The sequence below is a fragment of the Rhododendron vialii genome, chromosome 8a (genome assembly GCF_030253575.1).
Source record: "Rhododendron vialii isolate Sample 1 chromosome 8a, ASM3025357v1".
Lineage (NCBI taxonomy): Eukaryota > Viridiplantae > Streptophyta > Magnoliopsida > Ericales > Ericaceae > Rhododendron > Rhododendron vialii.
In genome coordinates, this window is record NC_080564.1 from 5,711,084 (window position 1) to 5,737,077 (window position 25,994).

Here is a 25,994-nt window from a genome sequence, read left to right on the forward strand (position 1 = left end):
ACGTCATTTCATGCTTTCAATATTTCCGCAACACGCACGTGACTCTTCTGTATATAGGATTTGAGAGAGTTCTGCACAATTTCTGTTTGTTGGGCACGCAGTCAAAGTGCTTCTCCTGGGAAGTAAACGTCCAAAATCCTGAACACCGTAGATAGGGAAAAATCTTCTTTTTAAGGACACTGATTCATCGTGCCTTGATCCATTGTTAAATTCCATAATTTCTGTTTCTGTTGCAAGTCGTATTTAATTGCATTAAATTTATTCTCTTTTGCTTTGTGTTAGGAGCTGTCTAGGCAGCCAACAATTCATGGTTTATTTCTTCCAAAGGGAGAGAAGAATGTTAACGTTTTGGTTCGATACAATAAATAAGAAATTGATGGATCAATTAAACTTACTCCCGCAATTAAATACTTCATTGTTTTAATGAAGGAATGAAATTGATGAACGCACTCCAAAAAAAAAAAGAGCAACAGTGACAAAAAAAATTATCACTAAATTGTCATTAAAAGTGTGTTGCTAAAATTTTTTTGTAACAGTTTTTCACCTAAAGTGACAACAACTGTTTTGTCAGCATCGTTCATTTTTTTTGTAGTGACGTTAACATGTGCTTCTATTTTTTAAGATTGCTTCCGAAAAATAATAGTACGATGAAAAGTGAAAAAATGAACGCAAAATTTTTGAATAGGTTTCATGACAACGAAAATTTTGCCAGAAAATCTCCATGAGAGACGGCCTGGATTAAATAATATTTTTTGGAAAAGTAGATTTTTGTAGTGTCTTAACAATTTGTCAGAATATTTAGGGTTAATAATTCGATTGAAGTTCAAAAAGGAAAATCTTGGGTTTGGAATGAGTTTCGAAAAATGATTTTAATTGTTGTTTTTTATGCCTGCCGCCACTTTAGGGAGACAAAATCTCCCACTTTTTCCCCCATTTTAGAATTGTGGTGGCTCAAATCTGGGGAACCAAGTCTGACTTTGGCTCCGAGAGCCAATTGACGTAGGCAACATATTTCATGGCTACCCATAGGCACTAGTGAAGACATCTTGTAGCGGCAACTACAGCAGGAACGAGCTACGGATGGATACAGATCATGATTTATCCACCCTCATCTATGAGCGAATGAGTGGGTTTTGACATTGAAGCTATTTTTCGGCTTTTTTCTTTGTATTTTGGGTACCAATGTGTCCTACGTAATAATTTGTGTATGGTTATGAATATACGTTTGTCTTTACTCAATTTTTTGATTCAAACTCATGCATTGTACTACAATTTTTTTCTTTTCTGAATAGTACAAGAAAATTTTATTGACTTCGGAACATTGCAAATATTAACCGGACAAAGAGGAAAACCGCATCACAATAACGAGGAAGCATCCCAACAGAGTTGACACCCTACCACTCGACAATCACATGCCCCTTCAAACCCAACAAAAGCAATTGGTTGGAGATTCCAACCAAGAGCAAAACAAAGCTCACTAGGGCAGGCCCCAGTGAGATTACAAGAACAAGTTTAATACAGATACAATGAAAGTTCAACAGAAAAAAGGCATCCCTCCATATTGGTAAAGGAGAGACTTCCCATAAGATCAAAGTAAGAATGCAGCACTCAACAGATGCAAAACTTGCTGCCATGCATCCACAATTTGAACAGCAAAATAAGGCCACAGTACTGTTTGCAGCCAAATACCACCATTTGCAAAATCTGCATGCATCGATCACTACAGGTAAAAGTGTTTCAGCAGTTATCCTTGGAGCCAAACTTCAGAATGAAATATTTGTTTGGTGGGAGCACACATTGATAACATGCCCAATCTTCAGTCATCTCTATCTCTTCAATAAAATTCCTTTAGTCCCTAGCTTCAATGCAATTCCTTGAGTCCTCTCCTATCACAGCTTTGGAGAATGAAGCTCTAAAATCCAAATTAAAACAGAACAAGTCCTCTGCCTTCAAATCATTTTCGTGAATAAATCTACTTCCTCGGCAAAGGGTATGAGTCACCAAGATCCAGATTAAAACAGACAAAGACTCCCAGAACAAATGACACAGACACAAAACACAGGACACAGACACAGAACACCACCGGCCGGCACACGACAGACACCCAAAAAAAAACAGGCACTACCACCAGCAACAACCGAAGAAACAGCACCCAAAAAACAGCATACCTCAACCCCGCAACAGAGCCACCCACAAAGACACAGACATCAACAGAACCACCCGAAAGCAGAGAAGAAGGGCCACCCCAAAGGACAAAATAATGACAGACAAAGCAGAAAGACAACTCCACACAAGCCCACCCACACAAGCGAAAATAAAACCGCAGAAAAGAAGGACACACACTCCGGGACAAGCCACCCACCCCCAAAACATCTCAACCAGAGTTATACAGATTCCACTACACTTTTGAGTTGGAAAATGAGATCATCCATGGAATAGTCTAGCCAGCCATTCTTGGCTTGATGAGCTCTTTAACCTCCATCCAGTTTGGGGTTGCTCCTTCAAAATAACATGCATATGCTCTACATGACTGTAAGAGGAATGTTGTCCTGAACTACCCTCTGTTTTGGTTTTAGATTGCAATTCTTCCACCACAGTAACCGTGCTTCCATTGATGATGGCATCCCCAACCACCATTGCAGTATGCCAGTATATTGGTCCATATATATCTCCCAAGCATATTGCACAGTGCAGTAGCATATATATGATCGAGTGATTGCGGAAAATTTCCACAAAACTTGCACCTTGCACTTTGCCTCCTCAGGGTTGTGGATAATTCCAAACTTGCACTTTGCCTCCTCAGGCCCCGTTTGATAACAGTAATAGATTGATGAGATTCGTAAGGAGATAGGATTAGGATTAGGATTGGGATTGGGATTGGGATTGGTAATGAGAAGGGATTGTTAATGAGAAGGGATTGATAATAAGTATGTTTGTTTGGGATGAAATTAGATGATGAAATTATTAATATCATGTTTGTTGAAGATGGAATTAAATGATAGAATTGGATTGATAGAAGAAATTGGTAATGAGAAAGGGTTGGAATTGGATTACGAATACCAAGTCCCACGGGGTATTGCTAATATCCCTATGGGCCAGATTGTTCATCCCATGATACTACCAATCCGGACCAATTTTAGAAACCAAACAAAAAATTACTAATACCATCACCTTAGTAATCCAATCCCAACCTTCAATCCGTTTATCTAACAGGGCATCAGAGCGGTTTTCACCCTGCCAAGGCCCACCATCCTACCAAAACATTGAATTGTATATCGTGCTACATTGTTCCAGATCAGATTAAAAAAAAAACAGCTGCAGTTTTCACGCTACAATTTTTTTTCGTTTAGCTCAGCACCTCAGGCACTCTACAATTCACCCAAACCAACACACATTAAACTTATCCAAACTCAATCCAGTTATGGTAAGTACGTCTTGAGTAAGGATCGTTTTCATGCAACGATCACTCGAGTGGTTTTTTATGTGACGCAAAATGGGATCTGCCATTGTTAAATGTGGCTATTTCTTGTGTGATACCCCTGTATGCAAACGAGACCCACCAAGTTCCAAGTGAATGATCCGCATCAATGGGACAATATCATAGGTAGAATATTTCTGTGTCAATGGGATCTAAATCTAAAAGAGAATCAAAGTAACAAAATCCCTGCGGATCAAAAAAAAAAAAAAAGTAACAAAATCCCTATTAAGACCACGAACGAAGGTACGGGCTCATTATTGTTCTCTCTCTACAATGTTTACCATGGAGAGTAACATGTAACACTGTGGATGCAATATTTTAACATAACTTTCAAATCAACAACGTAACCAAGCAAGGGATTATCATAAGGCTCTCAGGAAACTTGGTAGCAATATTACCCCAGTAACACATTTCCGAGAGGATATCAACATAACTTGCAATTTTGTTGGCTGAAAGTTTCACCTGTCGAGGAATATTAGTATCATATGAGAGAGTAAAATTCCCTCCCTGAAGACCGATCTTGTTGTCCTTGCAATAATTGTGAAAAACTTTGCAAACTGCCATAAGCAGACGCTGTTGATTTCTTAGATCTCAATGTAGAATTATCCATTAAAAAATTAGCCTGATCGAATATTGATAAAGACTTGATTGAATCATGTCGTTTACGAGCAATGGTAACCTTGGTCCTTGGGTAGAAAATTATAAAGTGATATCTTGGATTTTCTGTACCTACACGTAAATGACCCTAAAGATAGCGTAGACAAAACTATTTTTTGATGTAAAATATTTTCCAAAAGTTAACCCAGCTTTATGAGAGATTTTTCAGTGCCGAGCGGGGTATATCCCACGTGGTACTCGCACGGCACATCCGAGCCATCCGATACACTTTTGGACGGATCAGATTGAAACTCTCTCTCTCCTCTCATCCCAACACTTTCTCTCTCTTTTTCTCTCTTCAAATCTGAACCGTTCAAAAACGAAATAGACGGCTCCGATGCGCGAGCGGACACCACGTGGTACCCGCTCGGCACTGAAAAAGTTTCCCAGCTTTATTGTGTAATTTTCCGAACTTTTGTAAGGGTTAACTTTTGGGGGAAGCGGTGGTTTAACTCTAGTTAGCGCCAGAGGCGCAGAACACAAAAAAAACAAAAGCGCGTTTTACCCAGCTTTGTACTTCTTTGGTGACATGGCAAGAGAACATTGGCTTGGAGGAAAAGGTAGGTTTTCCGCCGTGGGTGTAATAAAATTGATTTTGAAATTCTATTTTTTTTATTATGATACTCCAAAATTTATCTTTTAGTGTAAAAATTATACATAGCAAGGCATACTATAATACAAATTTTAAAATGTCATCATCAAAAATTGAAGTGCCAAAATAATTTTCCAAAATAAAAATATCTATCTCCTTTCTAAGAATCTGACAATATTTTTAATTTGAGTTTCTTTTCAACTATTTCTTCAAGTTTCCTATTAATTTTTTTTTTCAACTCACATTATCTTAGTGTAGCAATTAAATTTTTAGTTCTAAACAAGTGATCTTCTACGTAAAGATCTAGAGATGAGTTATTGATATACTTAAGAAGAGAAAGAGAGAAATAAGGAAGAATGTGAAAAGAAAGCCCGACTTGACTTGAATTTTGTGATGAGACAGTAATTGTAATTCTGTAACCACGTGGTAGTTTGGAGACTAAAGTTTAGCGAATTGATGTTTTCTGGGAGTAATTAATTATTCAGTGGTGCTGGAGCACCATCATATATCCCAACACTCTTCTCCATTATATGTTTAGAAGGTAACTCAAAATTTTATACTAAAAATACTCCTCTACCATGATTGTTAAATGTTGATCAAATATCAGTGTTGACCGTTGACCACCGACGTTAACCGTTGAGAATGTTCTTAGACGTTCTTAGCTCACACCTAAACTTAATGGTAATACAAAGAGTTCTGGATATTTCAAAGCTAAAAACGTTCTTAGAGCATTCTTAGCACACATGCCTATATCTCAGCACACGCCTAGACTTAATGATAATTCATTCTTAGATATTCTCAGTTCTGAGTGCATTCTCATACGTTCTCAAATCAACTGAGAACATTCTCATCTCAGCACTAAGAACATTTTCACCACACACCTAGACTTAGAGGTAATTCATTCTCAGACATTCTCAGTTCTGAGAATATTCGCAGCACATGCCTAGACTTAGTACAATTTGTTCTCTAACATTCTCAGCTCTTAGAACATTCTTAACACATGCCTAGACTTTTTCTTTTTTTTTTGATCAGCACATGCCTAGACTTAGTGGTACTTAAAAAGAGTGTTATACCTTACTGAGAATTTAGGTGCAATTTTCTGTATCTAGTGGTAAAAAGTGTATTCATGGGAAGAATGACTTGATTGTTTTTAAGGATTTATTATTTTGTTTCTTGTCTTCTTTGGTATGCATGTTTTCCTAATTTTATTTTTGTTTTTTAATCACCAACTTTTGTAGCCTATATAAAGACATGCTGAGGCATGGTTTACACACTAAATGAAAGCTAACCGATTGGGAATTCACTTTTCTTACACGCAAAAGACCTTTCTAATGGAGGACGCTATTTGAAAAAACTGAAGTTGGATCGATTAGTTTATTTGCAGTATATATAGGACTAGAAGCAAAGAAAATGAGTTAGCTGTTTTTGGACGCCACTCATACCTTACGATCAACCACTTCATCTAAGCAACTTAGATGCAAAGCACCACTATAGACCGACATGAACTATATATACCAGCGCTTGGGTAAACGGCAGAGAGATACACGTCGTTGTATAATTGTACCAACGCTTTTTCCAAGCATTGGTATAACATACTAGCGCTTCGTTTTGCAGCGATTTGGCCTCTGGTGTAGGCATATGGCTTGCCACTTATATACTTTTACCAGCGGCTTATAACGTCTATGTAGGTTCAATTCCTTTTTTTAAGAATACTACAGATTCAATTTTGAGCTACACCCTAATAAATTATAGTAGCCGCTTTCCCGCCAAGGATGGGATCAGGGGGGGTCTAGTGGCGGCGACCGTCATGACAAAAATTTTAAAAAATGCAATTATTATATGTAAAAAAAAAATTTATGCCCAACTTATATAGCCTCGCCACCACTAGATTTTTTTAATATACATTTCGCCACTGCTAGGGTAAAATCCTGATTTCATTTCCTGCCACATATCTGTTCACATATTTTTTCCTCAGAACTAAACAATATCAAAAAGCAATATAATTTACTCTTCATTGCAAGTAGTCCATATGAAATACCACAAGTAGAAGGAATGTTCGGGCGTAACCTTGTCGACCAATATTCAAAAGTAGATCAATTGTTCATAATTTCGCGTAAATATCACAATCCAACAAAAAGTCAACGATGCAGTCCTTAACACATATTGTGTTTATTTTCTTTATAACAGGACAGAGAGAGCTATTTAAATTTTTGAACCGCGAAAAAAGAATTTCATCCTTTGAAAGATTTCATATATCTAGTTATCGTTGTCATCTTTATCTAATCAGTCATTGGAATCCCAATCACTTAACATATATAGCAAGTGACCAATCAAGAAGACAAGTGGCAACCCTTCGGGACTTCTAAAAATATATGCCTGCATTACCATAAATAGTATAGGTTTTCCAGCAAGTGACGAATCAAGAAGGCTAAACAATAGTATACAAATACAGAAATCGACTGTCTCACGAAGTCGTAAAAACCTATGTGCATGGTGTTGTGCGAAGAGGATTGGCAAACCAAACACACACACGAACTGAAACAAACACAGAGAAAGAGAGACACAATTTTATCTGGTTCCTCAAAATTGGATACATTCACAGGGCAATAGATTCACTATCTGTAGGGAGTATTTACAATCACACTCAACCTCACAAATACTCAAAAATTGCTCTCAATCTCAATGTATACAAGCCCCGAATTACACAAGCCCAGACAAGCTAGCCCACTAATGCAAGAGTACATTATCAGATTATATAGCGAAGGGAAATTAACGTTGAGCAACGGACAATTGTTGATATGGTGCTCAACCATAAGCATATTCAATGCTCTGCAAGTTGCTGCATCTCTAAATTTGCAGTTGCTGGCTCTTGGCTCTGGTTCTCAACAGCTTCTAGAAATCCACAAATTGGTCCAATAGATTTTGAGCCAAAAACTCCGCACATGGATCTTCTCTTGTACAAAACCCCACTAAATAGCACTCAAGAGGAAGAACAAGCTTCTCCTGAGAGTGAGAGAGAGAGAGAGCGATGGCTACTTCTCCACGTTCTTCTAGACCTCACATAGTTCTATTTCCATTCATGTCCAAAGGCCACACCGTCCCACTCCTCCTCCTCGCTCAATTACTCCTCCATCGCAATGTCACCGTCACCTTTTTCACCACCCCAGCAAACCGGCCATTCATCTCTAATTCTCTCTCCCACACAGATGCCTCCATTGTCGAGCTTCGTTTCCCACAAAATATAGAAGGAGTACCTGACGGGGTAGAGAGCACCGAGAATCTCCCTTCCATGCCCCTCTTCGTCCCCTTCGCCACCGCCACAAAACTCATGCAACCCAACTTCGAAAAAGCGCTTCAGACTCTCCCCTATGTCACTAGCATCATATCCGATGGAATCCTATGGTGGACCCTGTTGAAATCAGCACATGGGCTGCTAAAGTATGGCTCCAATTCTCTCATTGGTCAAAGATTGGATAAAAGTGGCAGCCTTTGTAGACTTCAACAGGCATGCCTAAAATCTGAAAAAATCTCAGGCATGGGTTTGGAGTAATTGCCATGCATGTCTGGCATGGCTTGTGAATATGAAGTCTTTGAATGGCCTATAAATTGAAGGCCTTGGTTTTCTGTAAGAGTATCTCTCTTGAGTGAGAGACCAGAGAGTGAGGTAGTGTAGAGAGAGTAGAGCAGTGTGAGGGCTCCTCCTTCGGGAGGGAGCCGAGCTCCTCCTACGAGGCTCTGTCAAAAACAGAATGAGAGAGCATTTGAAAATCAAAGAGAGTTTGACAGCTGCATATGTATGCATTTGTATCAGTCTGTGAGTGAGTGTGAGTTTGAGTGATTTTGTAATCCTCCTCCTCCTCTATAATAGAAATTCGTCGGCTCACTCCCGTGGACGTACCTGATTTTGGGGAACCACGTAAATCTCTGTGTCTCTGTGTTTGTATGTGTTCTTGGTTTGATCGTTTATTTCCGCAACAGAGCTAACAATCTGCGGCCAAATTTGAAATGCCGCGCCTTGTTTCTTACGGCATGAGCAACTACTCACTGGCTGTGCTTCATGCGGTTTTGACGAACGGCCTGCTTTCAGTGCCGAGTTAGATGATGAGCCGTTTGTCGTGACAAACTTCCCATGGATCAAGCTATCTAGGAACGATTTTGAGGAACCTCTCAATTCTCGTGAGCCAAAGGGCCCCTACGTGGACTACCTTACAGAGATTTTCAGCGCAACCTCAAAAAGCTATAGTATAGTAAGCAACAGTTTCTACGAACTCGAGGCATTATACGTAGACTATTGCAATCGCCGTGAGTCTGAACCCAAGTCGTGGTGTATAGGGCCCTTATGCTTGGCAGAGCTGCTGAAGACCAAACCTCCGTCCTGCCAAAAGCCCACTTGGCTACAATGGCTAGACCAAAAACTAGCCGAGGGCAGTGGGGTTCTCTACGTTGCATTTGGGACTCAAGCAGAGATGTCTTCACAACAGTTGCACGAAATAGCGATTGGTTTGGAGGAATCGAAAGTGAACTTTTTTTGGGTGACGAGGAAGACTGGGCCGGAGCTTGATGGTGGGTTTGAAGAGAGAGTGAAAGAGAGAGGGCTGGTAGTAAGAGAATGGGTTAACCAGAGGGTTATTCTAACACACGAGAGCGTCTGAGGATTTCTGAGTCACTGTGGTTGGAACTCAGTGTCGGAGAACGTAAGCGCCAAGGTTCCAATTCTTGCTTGGCTGATGATGGCAGTGTTGGAAAATGGAATTTTACCAAAGAGAATTTGGTGGGATCCACACCGCGTGAGGTGGGCCCTACAATAGTGAATAAATTTCATTAAAGATAAATGAGAAATTGTCTCATTATGGGAATTGGAAAAACCAAACGACATGTGTGCGCGTCGTCACCAAACACCTAAATTAGACTGGGGCTGGAGTCAGCTCAGGATTCGTGGGCCTGCGACCTGTGGTTCGAGATCTGTGGTCTATGATCTAATCTACATTGGTTTGGAATTGATTGTGCTTTATTGGGTTTGTACCATTCGCGTTTGAATGGACCAGAATCAGTTGTGCACGACTGATTAACATTGGGTTGAATGCCAAGAATAAAACCCACAATTTGATTATGGAATCAATTGCTACATTAATGGCTAGTTGTTGCAGTTTTCTCCAAAAATTGAATTCTCCGTATTCAATTCCCTATATTTAATGAGAATGCTCTTCCTCGTTTATATAAAGGAGTTCAGCTCATTTGTTACAAAAGACCAAGAAATCTAAAAAGTTTCTCCTTCTTCTTGAAATCCTTCTTCTAGAGAGAGAGTACAGACACAAATTGGTTCGACGGGCAGTCTACGGTGGTGCTTTGGCGGCTGAATGGGAACCGAGTCGACCCTGGGAGACAAACACCGACACAACCTTCAGCACCGGTGAGGCGGCGAATTTGTCTTAAGGGCACCATTGAATAAAACGGGTCTTGGTTTGTAGTATCTCTATACCTTGCTTACAGCTTATGTTTATGTTTCATATTCTGTAATTCCGTTTCATGTAATATTCTGTTCGATTGTAAATTTCCAGAAATTAGTAAAATCGATTATTGTTTTTCGCACTATATTTTCCTACAAGCGGAGCAGCACATTAATGCGCGGATGGTGGTGGAGGAGATCAAGGTGGGGTTGAGAGTTGAACAAGCAATGGGTCGGTGAGGGGTTTTGTGAAGTAGGAGGGTTTGGAGAAGATGGTGAGAGAGCTGATGGAGGGGGAGATGGGGAAGGAGGTAAGGAAGAAGGTGAAGGAGTATGGAGAGGCGGCGAGGAAGGCCATAGAGGTGGGAGGCTCGTCATGGCATTCATTGAACCAGCTCATTGGTGAGTTACAAGCTCTTTGAAGATAAGTATAGCTTAATTACTTCTTGTGGGATGCTTGTTTTGGAAACTTAATTGGCGAACAAAGAAGAAAGTGGAGTTTTAAGAGGCGGTTTGGATGATTAGAGAGGTGAGTCGTAAATGTTTGATTAAGACATTAATTTTCGATTGAATCTGTGTATTCATGTATTCAGTGAGAAAAAACTCTCTCTTAGAGAAAGAGAAATCAGTGGGTTTCTTTGTGTGTGAGTGAGAGAAAAAGAGAGAGTTGCTTTTTGTAATTTTTGTGTGAAATATGCTGTGTTTGAGTTCATGCTTGAAATTCTATCTCATCAACAACATTAAGAAGTGACAGTTAATATTTCTTTGTTGAGAAAGAAAATTTAACAAGGCCTTCCATAAATAAAGTTTACGGATGTCAATCTCGATCGTCTAAAAGTATTTTGAACAATTAGATTAAAAACAAACTATTAACGGTAAAAAATATTTATTACCAGTAATAGTTTAAAAATATGTCTCAACCGTTAATTGCCGAAATAGACTAATAAGTTGCACGGAGCCATCTCTACCGTGAATAAGTTTCTCCCTTCTTTGTTTTTCTCTTGATGGGTTATATAAACCATGTTTTAAACGACTTGACCGCCTTACTATTAAGAAGCTTCTCATGCGTTTAAATGCTCGACACTCGTAGAAGCCGAGAGACACAAAGGCCTGCCACTACTGTATGAGAAATTTTTAGGTACAAATAGGGTAGAGTCTACATGGTACCCGAGTGCACATCTGAGTCGTCCAAATTCCTTTGAACTATAGGATTTGAGAGAGAGGGAGATAGAGAGAGAAAGAAAGAAAGAAAGAAAGACAGTGGTCGGTTGAGGGGAAAATCTCGAGTGTTCGGATCTGAACCGTTCAAAACACATTTGGACGGCTCGGAATCATGGTCATTGTGACATGAAGATACGACAAGTTTTTCTCATTTATGACAGTTAATTTGTTGAAATGTACCCCTTTTTCCTATGAATTTTCATTCACAGTGTGCAATCATTTTGAAAATCCGAAAATAGAATAATAAACAACCAATATGGGACGGAAGGAATAGCATAAAACACTAAAGTTCAGAATGGCACAAACACAAGTGGACGCACAGTCAACTCTGAGTTTTCGAATCCATAGCAAACCTTTTAAATGGAGACCTTGCTTTTATTCACAAATAAATTATTAAGTGACTAATAAAATAATGTCTTTTGTTAATGTATGCTCCCTTGGACACATGTTAATAGAGTGATTATTCAGTGCCACCGCTACGTACTACTTCAGGAGAGCACCCAAAAACAATTCATAATTTCTCAATGTTAATAGCCATTGAACGAATTCAACTACACCCACTAATGTACCCTTTTAAAGCACACGATAAAAGTACGTAGTACATTCCTTCAAATCGACTGGGTTCCTTCCATAATGTGGATGAAATGCCAACAACGGTTCCACTCTAATGATAAATCCCTCTTTTTAATGTCGTTCCATTGTAATTTGCCTTTTCAATTGTTCCACAAAATGCCAAGAACCGTTGTTTTTTTTTTTTTTTTTGTTAGTATTTCGTACCCAAGGTTGGTTACTCGAAATTTTTTTTTTCTTTTTGCAATAGTTTGTGACGCAACGGAATTTACAAGAGAATAGTTAGCGTACTGTACAAAACGAGATATACACTCTAGTCCACGAGCAAACTTTGCGCACAAGAAAGAGAGACTCGTTTCTGAATATTATTGATGGAAAAACTGAATACGAAATTAGGTTAGAACTCCTTTTACAAGGCTTAACCCTAAAAACATGTCAAAAATAAAGAGTCCCGGAATTTGGAGAAACTACCAAAATTCAAAACGGGAAATAAAAACAAGACTTTCCCAACTAAAACCAACTTCTACGGAATTATACGCTAAGAATTATTAACGAATTAAAACTTTCATAAAACAGTAAAAACTTCTAATTGAAGCCCTAAATGAAAAAATTGGGCCGAAATTCACCATTGGTCACAACTTAGAGTCGTGAGTCTTGATCGCAACGCGAAAATAAGTCAGTCCACCAAGTTCGGGCCCAATGTGAACTCGTCCAAATTTTGCCAATTCGAATAATCTGCAATTAACGTTTGTTTGGGCTTCCGACGCTTCGACTGGTCCAATTAATCCATAAAGTCAGCCGCTACTTGTTCTACATCAGTTTGTTGGTTTTTCTTTGTCTTTCATATCTGATTTGTGTATATTCAGTCATTAATCTACTTTTGAGAAGTTAGAGCCCTTTGTTTGATTTGTCTATATTCAGTCAATTTAGTCTTTTTGTGGTGCCAATTTTATTTATATATATATATATATATATATATATATATATATATATATATATGTATATCAGTCCGTCTCCCGTAAGGACCACCTCATTTTAATAAAATGCGGACCTCCCTTTCCCGATTGAATTTCTATGATCCGAGCCGCTCAATGTGTTCAGAACGTGATTTTAAGGGTACCAGCGAGAAATCAATAAAAAAAATAACCGGGAAGGGCTTCATCCGAGCAGTTTTTGCTGTTTTTTATCGAACGGTTCTAACAAAAACTGCTCGGATGAAGCCCTTCCCGGTCATTTTTTTTGCCAATTTCTCGCGAGTACCCTTAAAATTACGTTCTGAACACATTGAGCGGCTCGGATCATCGAAATTCGATCGAAAAATGGGAGAAATAAGGAGGTCCGCATTTTAACTAAAATAAGAACTCCCTCATTTGAGACTGACTGTATGTATGTATATATATATATAGAAAAGTCACATTGCTAACCACGTCAGTTGGTATCAAAACGCTGTAACTTTTGCCGTGCCCGGTGCCCCGTAGCAGCCTCTAACATGAAACTGAAAATAAATCCACAATTATTATAAGTTGAACTCAATTAATCGCCAAATACAAAGTCAATAATAATTAGTAATATAACAAAATCATCGGAATCGAAATTGCGAAGTAGCGTGAACAATGAACATGCGACAGCGTTTCTTATTAATTAGCTATTAGGAGTAGTAATTAATACTATAAAAAAAGTCAAACACAAACTCATACGCAATGGATTAAAAAATAATCTCAAAGTTCAACGGTACGTGGTATCATGTCCCTATCACAACCTAGTTTTATCAATATGCATGTACCTAAATAGTTGTCCAGTATTTTCTACCCTCCCAAACAGTGGCGCGGAACTAGAATTTTAACCTGACGGTTTAGACGTTTAGTAGGCATATATTTTTTATCGGAAAGTAAACTTATTATATCATAAGGTTTTTGTTTTTCAATTTATTTCATTTGTACATAAAATAATTCTTTAAGCTACATCAACTATTACGTGCTTATTTTTTATTTATGAAAAAAATTGAGAATTAAGAATATAAAATAACCGATTTTTATCAAATAATTATCAATAATATTTAAAATCAGATATATACAAAATAAAAATTTTAAAATTTGAACACTGGGAGAGCTAGAGCCGAAGGAACCGAGGCCCGGGAGCCAACATAACTTTGCCCCTGCTCCCACATCAGTAGGTACGTAAGCAGACCCATACCTACAAGTACTCCTCGCTGCTGTAGGCAGTGCAACAAACCGACGTCAGTTGGGACGTCATTTTGGGGCCAAGTCAGGTTTCATCATAACGGTTCATATTTGCGAAATAATCTTTGCGTTTTGATATCTGTTGAGGTCGAATCAAGAAAATAATATTGTTGAATGATCTTGTCACCAAGTCTTTCAATATTAACAATTCAGATCACTGTAATGCTAGACAAATGTTTAATTTTTCTTTAAAATTCACTCAGCGCTTAGGATTCTAAATTCTGAAATAAAAAATTTAAAAAGACTAGTTGCTTAGAATTATTTCATTGAAGTGGTATTTTGTATTTTACAAACCACTTGAATAGTTATTCCAAAATTGTTGAACAACTCAAATTATTTATGTGATGCAGTGGGCCCCAAACACTATGAGAGAGAGAGAGAGAGAGAGAGAGAGAGAGGAGGAGGAGGAGGAGGACTTGGCCCAAAATGACCTTCAAAATGGAAAAATAATTCAGCGTTTTGTGGGTATATCCCACGTAGTACCTGCTCGGCACATTTAGATCATTCAATACACTTTTAGACTGTTCAGATTGAAACTCTCTCTCCTCTCACCTTAACACTTTCTCTCTTCAAATCGAAGCCGTCCAAAAATACAATAGATGATTCGGATGCATCGAGTGAGTACCACATGATACCCAACAGCAACGAGCGGTCCTCGCTACAGGACCCGGAGTGCATCTAAGGATAGGAGCTTCTCTCCTCCAACTACTTGGGGAAAGAGTCCTTTGATTGGCGGTCAAACTAAGAATACATTTTCACGTACTCCTATAAGTTTTTAGTACAGTACTATTTTATTACACTTTGAACCTTAATAATAGGTCAGTGCACTATTTGTGGCATTTTCAACAAGTAAAACCACCTTTATACTTCACATGAAGACCCATTTCGGTTATGTTTAGATTTGATAAGAATGTATGGGCTCGTTTGGATGCGGGATTAAGTTTGGAGGTGTTATGTAATAAGGGGGGATTGGATAGTATGGGGTATTATTTAATAAGGGATGGCCCACATTGATATGATGTTTATGGAGGGGGTATTAAATAGTAGGTAGTTTGGATAAGGTATTAGAGAAGGGGGATTAAATAATACTTTGTTTGGATGGAGGACTAATATGGGGTATAAGAAAGGGCGATGATGTAAAAAGTTATTAAATGACTCTTTTGCCCTTGTACAATATTAAATTTTCATTAAATTAAATATAAAATTACAAAATTCAATGAAATTAATTAATTTAATAAGTATAAAAAATTAAATTTTGTATTGAAGTGTTTTTTTATAAATTTATTTTTTTTAAGTGCTCGTAATACCCTTCTTTAATTTATATTTATAATTTACTTATATATGCATTTTAATTGATCGAGGGTGGGATGTATAATTAATAGCTCATGTGCATGTGTGCAGTGTGGTGCACACAATAATTTTCCTTCCCTTGTTCTTATCGAACCCAGGTCTCCTGACTCACCCATTGTTTTTACTTTGTATCACCGGTGAGAGAGAGAGAGAGAGAGAGAAGAAGAAGAAGACGAAGAAGCAGCAGCCCTCCATTGTCTGCCACCGCTCGCCGCCTTTCACCTCCAATCTCGCCTTCTCTCCTTCGCCGGTCCTAGGTACTTAGATCGTCTCTCTCTCTCTCTCTCTCTCTCTCTCTCTCTCTCTCTCTCTCTCTGAATTGAGGGTTTTCAAAATTTGGGGTTTGAAATTCGAAATTGGTGGTTATTACAATTTTTCAGTTGTGGTGGCGTTTTGTGGTGGCTCTGGTGGTTGTGGGGTGATATCCGATTGCTTGTGATCTGTGGTTTTGGTGAAGAATTGTGACAAGAAATGAGTTCCTCATGGTGGAAAAGGGGGGTGGAAAAGGGGGATTAGGAGGGGTAGATTCGTCCGAAAAAGAGGGAATTTGGGGGGATTCGACAGCAACTGGTGGAGGGTAGCCCATGGCTAACACCCCCTCAGCCGGTGTTAGCTGGTGTAGTGGAATCCTCTGATTAGAGAATACCCCCTCCCTTTTGGGATCCCAAACGGGGTATAAGGTGGGTCCTATGTGTTAAAAGGGTGGATAACATAACACCCCTTTACAATACCCCATCCAAACAGGCCCTATATGGAGTATTCTAAGCCCAACCCAACCACCAATCAATCAATCAATCGGGCTATCAATTTAAGATCCAAATTTTAAGGGAGAGAGATTGTGATAATAAATCCTCACCATCCTTCCATTTAGAAGGAAGTAAACAACATACTGATTTTTATTTATTTTTTATTATAGCTCTCAAGTTAGGGAGAGAATGGGAGGTTTAAAACAATTAAGTGAAAAAGTCAATGCGAGTATATATAAATTATAATCGAAAGTCTACACCATATTATATGTGGACACACACACACATATATATAATCGAAAGTCTACACCATATTATATGTGGACACACACACATATATATATATGCCCAACAAATCTAGACACAATAATTTTTGGAGTTGTATTCTAAATTTGTGTTTCTAACATTATTTAATTGTAAAACCATCAAAGAAAATATTATTCCATTGCAATCAGACCGTTCATAGATAAATTGAATGCAGTTACCAAAACCCATTAGCTAATTAAAACGAGAGAGAGAGAGAGAGAGAGAGAGAGAGAGAGAGAGAGAGAGAGAGAGAGAGAGAGAGAGAGAGAGAGAGAGACTGCATTAGTGAAAACTTATTATGCTGGTCTTCTATTGCACCTAGTCAACGCAGAGATACATCAATCCCACAGAAATGATCGACAGTTATCAAAACCCATTAAATAGCACTCGAGAGGAGGGAATCACCTTATCACGAACACACAACAGAGAGAGAGAGAGAGAGAGAGAGAGAGAGAGAGAGAGAGATGGCTGCCTCTACGTTTTCTTCCAGACCTCACATAGTTCTATTTCCATTCATGTCCAAAGGCCATACCATCCCACTTCTCGACCTTTCCCGACTCCTCCTCCATCGCAACATCACCGTCACTGTTTTCACTACCCCAGCAAACCGACCCTTCATCTCTGACTCTCTCTCCGGCACAGATGCCTTTATCGTCGAGCTTCCTTTCCCACAGAACATCGAAGGGGTACCCGCCGGGGTAGAGAGCACCGACAAGCTCCCTTCCATGTCCCACTTCGTCTCCTTCGCTACCGCCACAAAACTCATGCAACCCAACTTCGAAACAGTACTTAAGACTCTCCCCTGTATTACTAGCATCATATCCGACGGATTCCTATGGTGGACCCAACAATCTGCGGAAAAATTTGGAATTCCTCACCTTGTTTCTTACGGGATGAACAACTACTCATGGGCTATGTATGATGCCGTTAAGAAGAAAGGCCTACTTTCGGGACCCGAGCTAGATGATGAACCGTTCGTCGTGACCAACTTCCCGTGGATCAAGCTCACTAGGAACGACTTTGAGGAAAATTCTCGTGAGCCGAAGGGCCCTTACAAGGACTTCCTTACAGAGATTTTCATCGCAACCTCAAAAAGCTATGGTATAGTTAGCAACACTTTCTACGAACTCGAGGCATTATACGTAGAATATTGCAATCGCCGTGAGTCTGTACCCAAGTCGTGGTGTATAGGGCCCTTATGCTTGGCAGAACCGCTGATGACCAAACCTCCGTCCTACCAAAAGCCCACTTGGCTACAATGGCTCGACCAAAAACTAGCCGAGGGCAGTGGGGTTCTCTATGTCGCGTTTGGGACTCAAGCAGAGATATCTTCACAGCAGTTGCACGAAATAGCGATCGGTTTGGAGGAATCAAAAGTAAACTTTTTGTGGGTGACGAGGAAGATTGGGCCGGAACTTGACGATGGGTTTGAAGAGAGAGTGAAGGAGAGAGGGCTGGTGGTGAGAGAATGGGTTGACCAGAGGGCTATTCTAAGACACGAGAGTGTCCGAGGATTTCTGAGTCATTGTGGTTGGAACTCGGTGTTGGAGAGCATATGTGCCAAGGTTCCGATTCTGGCTTGGCCGATGATGGCGGAGCAGCACATTAATGCGCGGATGGTGGTGGAGGAGATCAAGGTGGGGTTGAGAGTTGAAACAAGCAATGGGTCGGTGAGGGGTTTTGTGAAGTGGAAGGGTTTGGAGAAGATGGTGAGAGAGCTGATGGAGGGTGAGATGGGGAAGGAGGTAAGGGAGAAGGTGAAGGAGTTTGGAGAAGCAGCGAAGAAGGCCATGGAGGAGGGAGGCTCGTCATGGCATTCATTGAACCAGCTCATTGGTGAGTTACAAGCTCTTTCGAGATAAATAATCCATTTGGATTATTTTTTTTGTCCTTGTTCAATTTTTTTTTTGAATTTATTAGTTTTTTGTCAATTTTTTGTGAAATATTGCTTCGTGATAATGAGAGAAATCTAAAAAATTAAAAGTTATGGTCTAAACCCTTTTTTTAATAAAGACTAATAGTATAAGTCAATAAGCAAAACAAATTCGTCCTTATTCAAAAACATTTGGATTTTGATGTCTAAGTTTTTAACTTTTTAGATTTCTCTCGTCATGATGACAAAATAATCCGCAAAAAATCGACGCAAAATTAATAAATGTGAAAAAAATATGAATAATGACAAAAAAAAATAAACGTCGTCGACTTTACTTATGTAGCTAGCCAAAACAGGCATTGTTGTGGGATGCTTGTGATGGAAAGTCGGGGGAACAAAGAAGAAAGTGAAGTTCTAAGGTGGATGTATTGGGTGTTGTTTGGTCGTTATTTATTGGAGAGTTATTTAACTAGTGGTTTCTTTGTGTGTGAGAGCAAAAAAGAGAACTGCTCTTTGTAATTTTCTGTGACAGTGTCAAATATATCATGTTTGAGTTGTGTGTGTAGTCTTTATATCCTATTATTATGTACAAGTGTCTTTCTTGGCGGATCACGGGATCATCGATTAATAGTAGAGACATGTATATTAAAAGACAGAAACTGATTTTGGCGCTTCAACTTTTATTGATGGTGCTCCATTTTTCACGTCAAAAGTGGAGCGCCATCAGTAAAAAATGAAGTGCGAATATCAAAATCCTAATAGACTTGCAAGAACAAAGCTAGGTTGAGATCCATATGCAAAATGCCGTACAAGCTGAGGCTAAAAGTCATTCTCATGACCACTTGAAAAATAACAATGTTCTCAATTATTACGAAGTGAGAGATCTGATGAGAAGCTAACATAAACTGCTCAATCAAAAATTAATCAAAAGGAACAACAACAAAAAAAGAGAAGAAAAAAAACACTAAAAGATAGTTGGTAGAGATCCGTAGATCCATCATCACTAAAGCCTTCACTTGTTCATGCCAGTTGCATTCTTGACAGCATCAGCTGCTCCTTGTGCTTTAGCCTTCGCTTGCTCACCCGTCTATGCAATAATAACAATTAGATACTTGGAATAAAGATTCTTGCTTAATTAAATGAACACTATGATTTTCATCCGACTTTGTTTTTTTCTTGTTCTATAAATAAGAATTTTATTGCCTGAGTAATTAAGATTATTGACGATGAAACTCAAAACACGTCCAAAGGCAACACCTTAAACTCATTTTATCTTCTTTCATATACATGAGAGCGCTAACTGCGTTTTTGGTATCAAAGGTTTTAAAAACTTTGCATTTGATCTTTTGGATGAACCATCTTGTACAAATTAACTAAACTACAAAAACTGAAAATTACAAATTCGAAATTATTGCAGAAAAAAAGATTACATATATATAGCTAGGCAGCATTTTTTATACCCAAGGTTTTAAAAACTTTGCATTTGATCATTTGGACGAACCCAGGGTTGACTCTGCATTTGTGAGGTCTAAAGTGAACTTTTTTAAATGGGGCCCTGAGTTTACTTTGCATAGTTAAAGATACTTGTGAAAAAAACTTCATATGAAGTCATTACAATTACTCCGTATTTGAGAGCGTAAGAACCCAAAGTCGATAACCATTACAATCATTCGATTTTTATGTAGGCCTAATTACTATATGGACCTATATATAAAATCAGAGGCCCTCAAAATTGGTATCAAAAAATCAGGGCTTAAAGCAGTGGCTTTACGCATTTTAGTTTTAGCTCAAAGCCGGCCCTGGACGAACCATCTTGTACAAATTGACATAACTACAAAAACTAAAAGAAAATACGAATTCAAAATTATTGCAGAAAAAAAATTGTTGCAAAAAAAAAAAAAAAAAAAAAAGAACTAGAACCTCTTGCATAGTTTCCTTGCAAGATTGGGCAGCATTGCTAGCCTTGTCCATCATTTGGTTGCCCTTTTCCTGCAACAAAAAAATAACAATTATAATCACCATCATTAGAAAATTTAGAAAATTCAAAATTGCAAAATAAGTAAAGTAAAGCAACGCTAATTAACTCACCTGGGCTTGGCCCTTGGCCTGGCCAGCTTGGTAACTTGCGTTTTGAGAATTGTCCATTGCTTAATTCAGCTTCTTTGAGTACGAACAATATTTTCTAAGTATGGCTCCAACTCGAATTTCTTGTTGTAGATTGTTTTTGAGTTGCCCAAAAATTTATAGATTTTGAAAACAACCCAATTGTCGACACGTGGAAAATAATCTGACAGGTATCATCACTTGCTGAAATTTTGGTAATTCCCATTGCCTATTGACGAGGAGTAGTTTTGAAGATCCATAATTCAAGGAGTAAACCAGTTCAAAGGTACGTGGTTGAGAATTTAGATTTTAAAGGAGGTGAGAAAAATTCTTCAATTGTAAAGAATCAACTAAAATAAGGAAATATTTAAATGCATCGCAGGGAACAAATCTGTTAGTTGATGAATCCATTGGCACAAATAATTCAAGGTTTGTATGAAAATTTAACGAGCTATAAAAATAAATTCAAATTTAATTTGTTTGTTTATTTGGTGAGTATACCTCAAATGAACATTAATAGATCCTATGTCAAGTAGCTTGAATTTTTAAACTGAACGAGCCGAATAGTAACTTATTTGAGCTAGGTTTAAATTAAGACTTAAGGAGCTTTAAAATTTGAACAGGGAATTCAAAAATAGTGAAGCTCTTTTTATTTGATGAGATTGAGAGAATACAATCTTAAACTCAAGTAGCTTATAGTTCGTTATTTAGGCGTGTCTTGTAGGGACGCGTCTTTGTATTTTATTTACTACTACCTTTTTTGTTGTTTTTTATTTTATTTTTTAAAGGGTACCTTTTTCTCGTTGATCTTTCTTTTCTTTTTCTTTTTTTTTTTGATCCGCCCTTTTTCTCGTTGATCGACCTACTCTTTTTGTGATGTAGTGCCATGTCATTTTTGGCCACCCAAGTATGTTAAAAATTTGTAAGGTGAGAATCTCATGCGGTTGCAAATTACTTGATACACACTCAAAAAATAAAACAGATGACTTTCGGCCCATTTGATGACCGATTTGGCAACATTAATTCTAGGGGAATTGATATTCGCGCTTTAAAATTTACTACAGACGCTCCATCTTTTTGTTTTTATACTGTGATGTTACCAGCAACATCACAGTGTAAAAATAAAATATACACTAATGTTGCCAACAACATCACAGTATAAAAACAAAAAGGTGGAGCGCCTGCAGTAAATCTTGGAGCGCGAAAATCAGTTCCCTAATTCTAGTTATATACACCGTCGGTAAAAACATTTGTTTCCTCCAAATCAATTACATTGCGCCCCGGTTGCCATGTTCTTTAATTGGGACAGTTGTGTTTGACGATGTGACACAATATAATTGATTTGGAGAAAATTAATATTTACACCGCTTTTATTCTCTTTAAACTAAGCAATGAAATCCTTGCACCACCACTTGTCTTGTAATTCAAGTCAAATAGTTTATTTACCGGATTTAGCCCTCCACCACCATCCTCCCTGGACAATAATTGGTTTAACTTGGGAATTAATAGGACTCAAATCTCCTTATTGTTAATGCAAATTTCGCATAACATTGCAAAAACAAAATTTATTCTTGATATATGATGTTTACATATATAATAAAAAGTGTGACCAAAGAATTGGTTAAATTTGCATGTATTCGTGATTCGCTAGGGAAATAATGTTTGCACTCCCTAACATAAGTGAGAAGAATTATTCAATGCCCCATTAGTGCCGCAGACCCTTTTATGATGTGGGACTCGAGACTAAGAGATGAGTGCCGCATTGCCAAGAACACCACGTGACGGTACCCCTTCCTCCATAACTCGAGATAAATAAAAAATAAAAAATAAAAAAGCTTTAAAAGAATCAGTTATGCAGCCCATTGGCAACGGAATGCCCTTCCCCTGGGCTTGGACCCGAATCCTTGATACCCCGGAGAGAGAGAATTTCTGCATAGTGACGGCCATTTCCTTCTGGACAAGGGGGTGAATTCGTCTTTTCATGGCGTCGATGGTGATTCGGAACGTTCATCTGGCGGGCTTGAATTGAGGTAAATAGCTGGGTCAAGTATAAAGAAAGAACTAGCAGAAAAACAAGATGGATGGTTTTTCTGGCCATTAATAATGCGGACGCTTTTACTTCTTGAAAAGATATCTGAGAGAGAGAGAGAGAGAGAGAGAGAGAGAGAGAGAGAGAGAGAGCTATGGTTACATGGTGCTTAAATTTGTGTTCTGTATTTATAGTGTAAGATGGAAGTAGTACTGCCCAGTTTGATCACGCATGAGAGATTCAGAACAACGTGCATATTACGAAGCAAGGGAGGAAAATTCATGGAGAGAGAGAGAGAGAGAGAGAGAGAGAGAGAGAGAGAGAGAGAGAGAAACGTGGAGCGAATTTTGGAGAACAATGTTGAAGAGTAACATGGCGAAGAGCAGTAAAGTTGGAATTTGTGGATTCCCGTTTGCATTGTCTATTGGACTTTTATCATCTCTCCTTTTAGGCTTTTAGGATTCAATTTGGGAAACCAATATTACTTCCTTCCCTTCAAGTTGTTCATTACACACGTTACAGAGCATAATTTCAATCGTCTAATCCAATGATTGAAAATCCAACTAGGTAAATCCCTTTTTTCTAACCAACTAGGGATAATTCAGTTCGTCAGAACCCTTGCGTCTCATTAGGAGGTCAGGAATTCGAGTCTCTCTAACTGCGTATGGGTGTTCTTCCCGTATAGAGCTTTTCCTTTTTTTCTTTGTTTCTACCCTATAATGGGCTTATTTATTGTGTTGGTTGAGTTATTGAGCTTGGTTATCTCATGGATACTTACAATTGATGTAGGGTCCTGGACTTATACTATATACTTCATATCCGATGTAAAATGATCTTTTCTAAATAAATAAATAAAAACCTTTTTTCTTGGTCATATGATAAATTTCAACCAAATAAAGGTTATTATCTTGGTTTAGAACTACCCTTTTCCCTTACTTCTGATTCAAAGTTTTCTACTTTTCTTTGTATTTGATCTTGACTAATTTATCTCTCACAATCAGCTTGTTTGTATTCTCCCCCGTATTTTTTTTTTCTTTTTTTGGGTTTGACAATCATGGGTGTCCGAATCAGCTTACGCGCACATTTTAACTAATCTACTCTCAGTTCGGTCAAAAACAGATCATTCACGCCAAGACTATGGTATGGAATTCACAAGAAATTACTTTCTTGCGGCTTGACCTAAAGAATCAAATTCTGGTCAATTGTGTCGACAGTAAACCTACAAATCAACCGGGCTAAGGCAGGAGTTTGAAGATACAAGAGTGAGTTTTATTCGAAGGATTGGCAATTCGGCGGCTCATGTTGTGGCCAAAGATGCTATGAGGGAGTGGGATTCGATCGTGGGAATTCTATCCCCCCCTTGGCTTTTTTCATCCATCATGTGAGGATAAGAGCCCTTCTTGATGTATTGATTTTATTTTCTTGAGATTAATAAAATCTATCCTAAACTTTGGCAAAAAAAAAAAAAAAAAACCTGGGCATTTTCTTCCCCGTACTGATCTCCCTGATGGGTATGAATAAAGGCCGTAACAGAAGAACAAAATATATCGAAAGTTGTAATGGTCTTTGTTTGACTATTCTTGGCAATAGAACTTTTGCAGCAGAAGAAACTTGGGTTGTCTTGCTAAATAGTCTTTGTTTGACCAATATTGCCGACGGAATTTACCACTCCATCTGGCTTTAAAATTATTAGTACTAATTAGAGGGATGTTATGGTTATTTCACAAGGTTAGAATTGCAAAGATATTTTGATCATCCGTATATGTTACAGACAGTATTTTGATTATTTTTGTCCAAAGGAGATATAAGGTCATTTTCTTCATTTAGTATGTGACATAGTATTTTGATCATTCTACGATATAGGGATAATTTGCCGATTTGGGACACGTAGTGGCATTTTAATATGAGTGATTCAATCTAGACCCCCAAGTTCTCCCCACACTCATTCAGAATCGCCCCTCATCTTCTATCATTTTCTTCTAAATATATTTTCTCCAAAAGTTGTGCTCGTATTCTGCAAATAACCTCCAAATCACAAATTATTTTCATTAATTCCAGTGGATCTTGTGAAGGAAACCCAGCCTCGACTTGGATAGACGAATCATTAAAAATTTCCTGGGCCTGGGCTATAAAGGATGGGCTTTTCTATAGAGAGCTCATTAGTGCTAAAGGCCCTTTCCCCAAAATGTCGTCTTTAACTTCATATTCTCCCTAGACTCCGTTCACAGCCGAATGAAAGCCGAGTTTCAAAATGTTCAGGTTCGTTTGTTAAGTTTAAACTGAACTCAAGCTCGAACAAACGTATTGAGATCAAACAAAGTAGTTTATTATATTTATTTTTATTTTGAAACAATCTACCTCCAATGTGCGGCTGTGCCTGTACCATCCACTCGAATCTCAAGCTAGACCGTTTATTCCATGGACCCTCCAAGGAAGCGCCACCCGTTCTAAAATCCCAAGCGTTTGCTACAAAAAGGTTCTTCAGTGTGGCAGTGTCGCTCCCGGGACTGGAGGAGCATGCTGTGCACGGCAAATCACAGTCATTTCGGTCTCGCTCCGATAATCGGAATTGTTCACTTCGTAGAGCTCGTCTTGTAGAATAAGTGTACCAAAAATCAGGTGAATATCATTAAATGCATCATCTGAACATTATTATTTTGAAACGAATAGATCTAAAACACTAGATAAAATCCACTATTTTTTTGGTACGTTTAATAATTTCAAGATAATAATGTTCGGATGAGACACTTAATGATATCCGATCGAGCTGATTTTTGGTATATTTGTTCTACACGACGAGTTCTACGAAGTGAACGATTCCGATCATCAAAACGAGACTGGAGCAACGGTGATTTTTCGTGCACAGCACGCTCCTCCAGTTCGGCTCAACTCGGCTCGTTTAGTAAACGAGCCAAGCTCGAGCTCGAGTTTTCGACTGGTTTAGATAAATGAGCCGAGCTTGGCTCGTTAAGGGTGGTTGGGCTCAATAAAGAGGCTCGTTTAATAAATGACTCAGCTCGGCTCGTTAAGACTCGAGCCGAGCTCGAGGTCGAATTTTGGGCTCGTTTAGTAAAAGAGCCAAGCTCGAGCTTGACAAAGCTCGGCTCGTTTACAGCCTTAGTATTCAAACTACTTCAAAGCATGGATTATCCTAAAATTTTTACATATATTATAGCAATTTTTTTTACGTTTTTTTGGGTGGTCATGTAACCATGGGGGTTTTCATGTAGAGCCGCCACTGCATTTCAGGCATTACGTAGACACGGCCGGGGTGGTCATGCGACCATGGTGGTCTCCATGTGGAGCCGCGCACTGCTGCTCATGCACTACGTGGTAGCCGCGGGCAATGAAAATTTTCTCGTTCAAAACCAATTCGATTGCGT

The 25,994-nt window shown here is 38.5% G+C and overlaps 2 protein-coding genes and 1 pseudogene across 2 annotated transcripts; 2 read left to right on the forward strand and 1 right to left on the reverse strand.

Moving 5' to 3' along the window:
* Positions 1 to 7,764: 7,764 nt before the first annotated feature.
* On the forward strand, positions 7,765 to 10,635 carry LOC131298905 (UDP-glycosyltransferase 90A1-like; annotated as a pseudogene).
* Positions 10,636 to 17,021: 6,386 nt separating this feature from the next.
* Positions 17,022 to 19,036, forward strand: LOC131298906 (UDP-glycosyltransferase 90A1-like). The gene has a single exon (XM_058324408.1). It carries the CDS (start codon positions 17,071 to 17,073, stop codon positions 18,466 to 18,468), a length of 1,398 nt encoding a protein of 465 aa, XP_058180391.1. The 5' UTR covers positions 17,022 to 17,070; the 3' UTR covers positions 18,469 to 19,036.
* Positions 19,037 to 19,293: 257 nt separating this feature from the next.
* LOC131298907 (stress-induced protein KIN2-like) lies at positions 19,294 to 20,725 on the reverse strand. The gene is made up of 3 exons (XM_058324409.1): positions 20,568 to 20,725; positions 20,400 to 20,468; positions 19,294 to 19,566 (listed from the first exon to the last, which is right to left on the reverse strand). The coding sequence occupies exons 1-3, from the start codon at positions 20,622 to 20,624 to the stop codon at positions 19,492 to 19,494; spliced, it is 201 nt and encodes a 66-aa protein (XP_058180392.1). The 5' UTR covers positions 20,625 to 20,725; the 3' UTR covers positions 19,294 to 19,491.
* Positions 20,726 to 25,994: the final 5,269 nt, after the last annotated feature.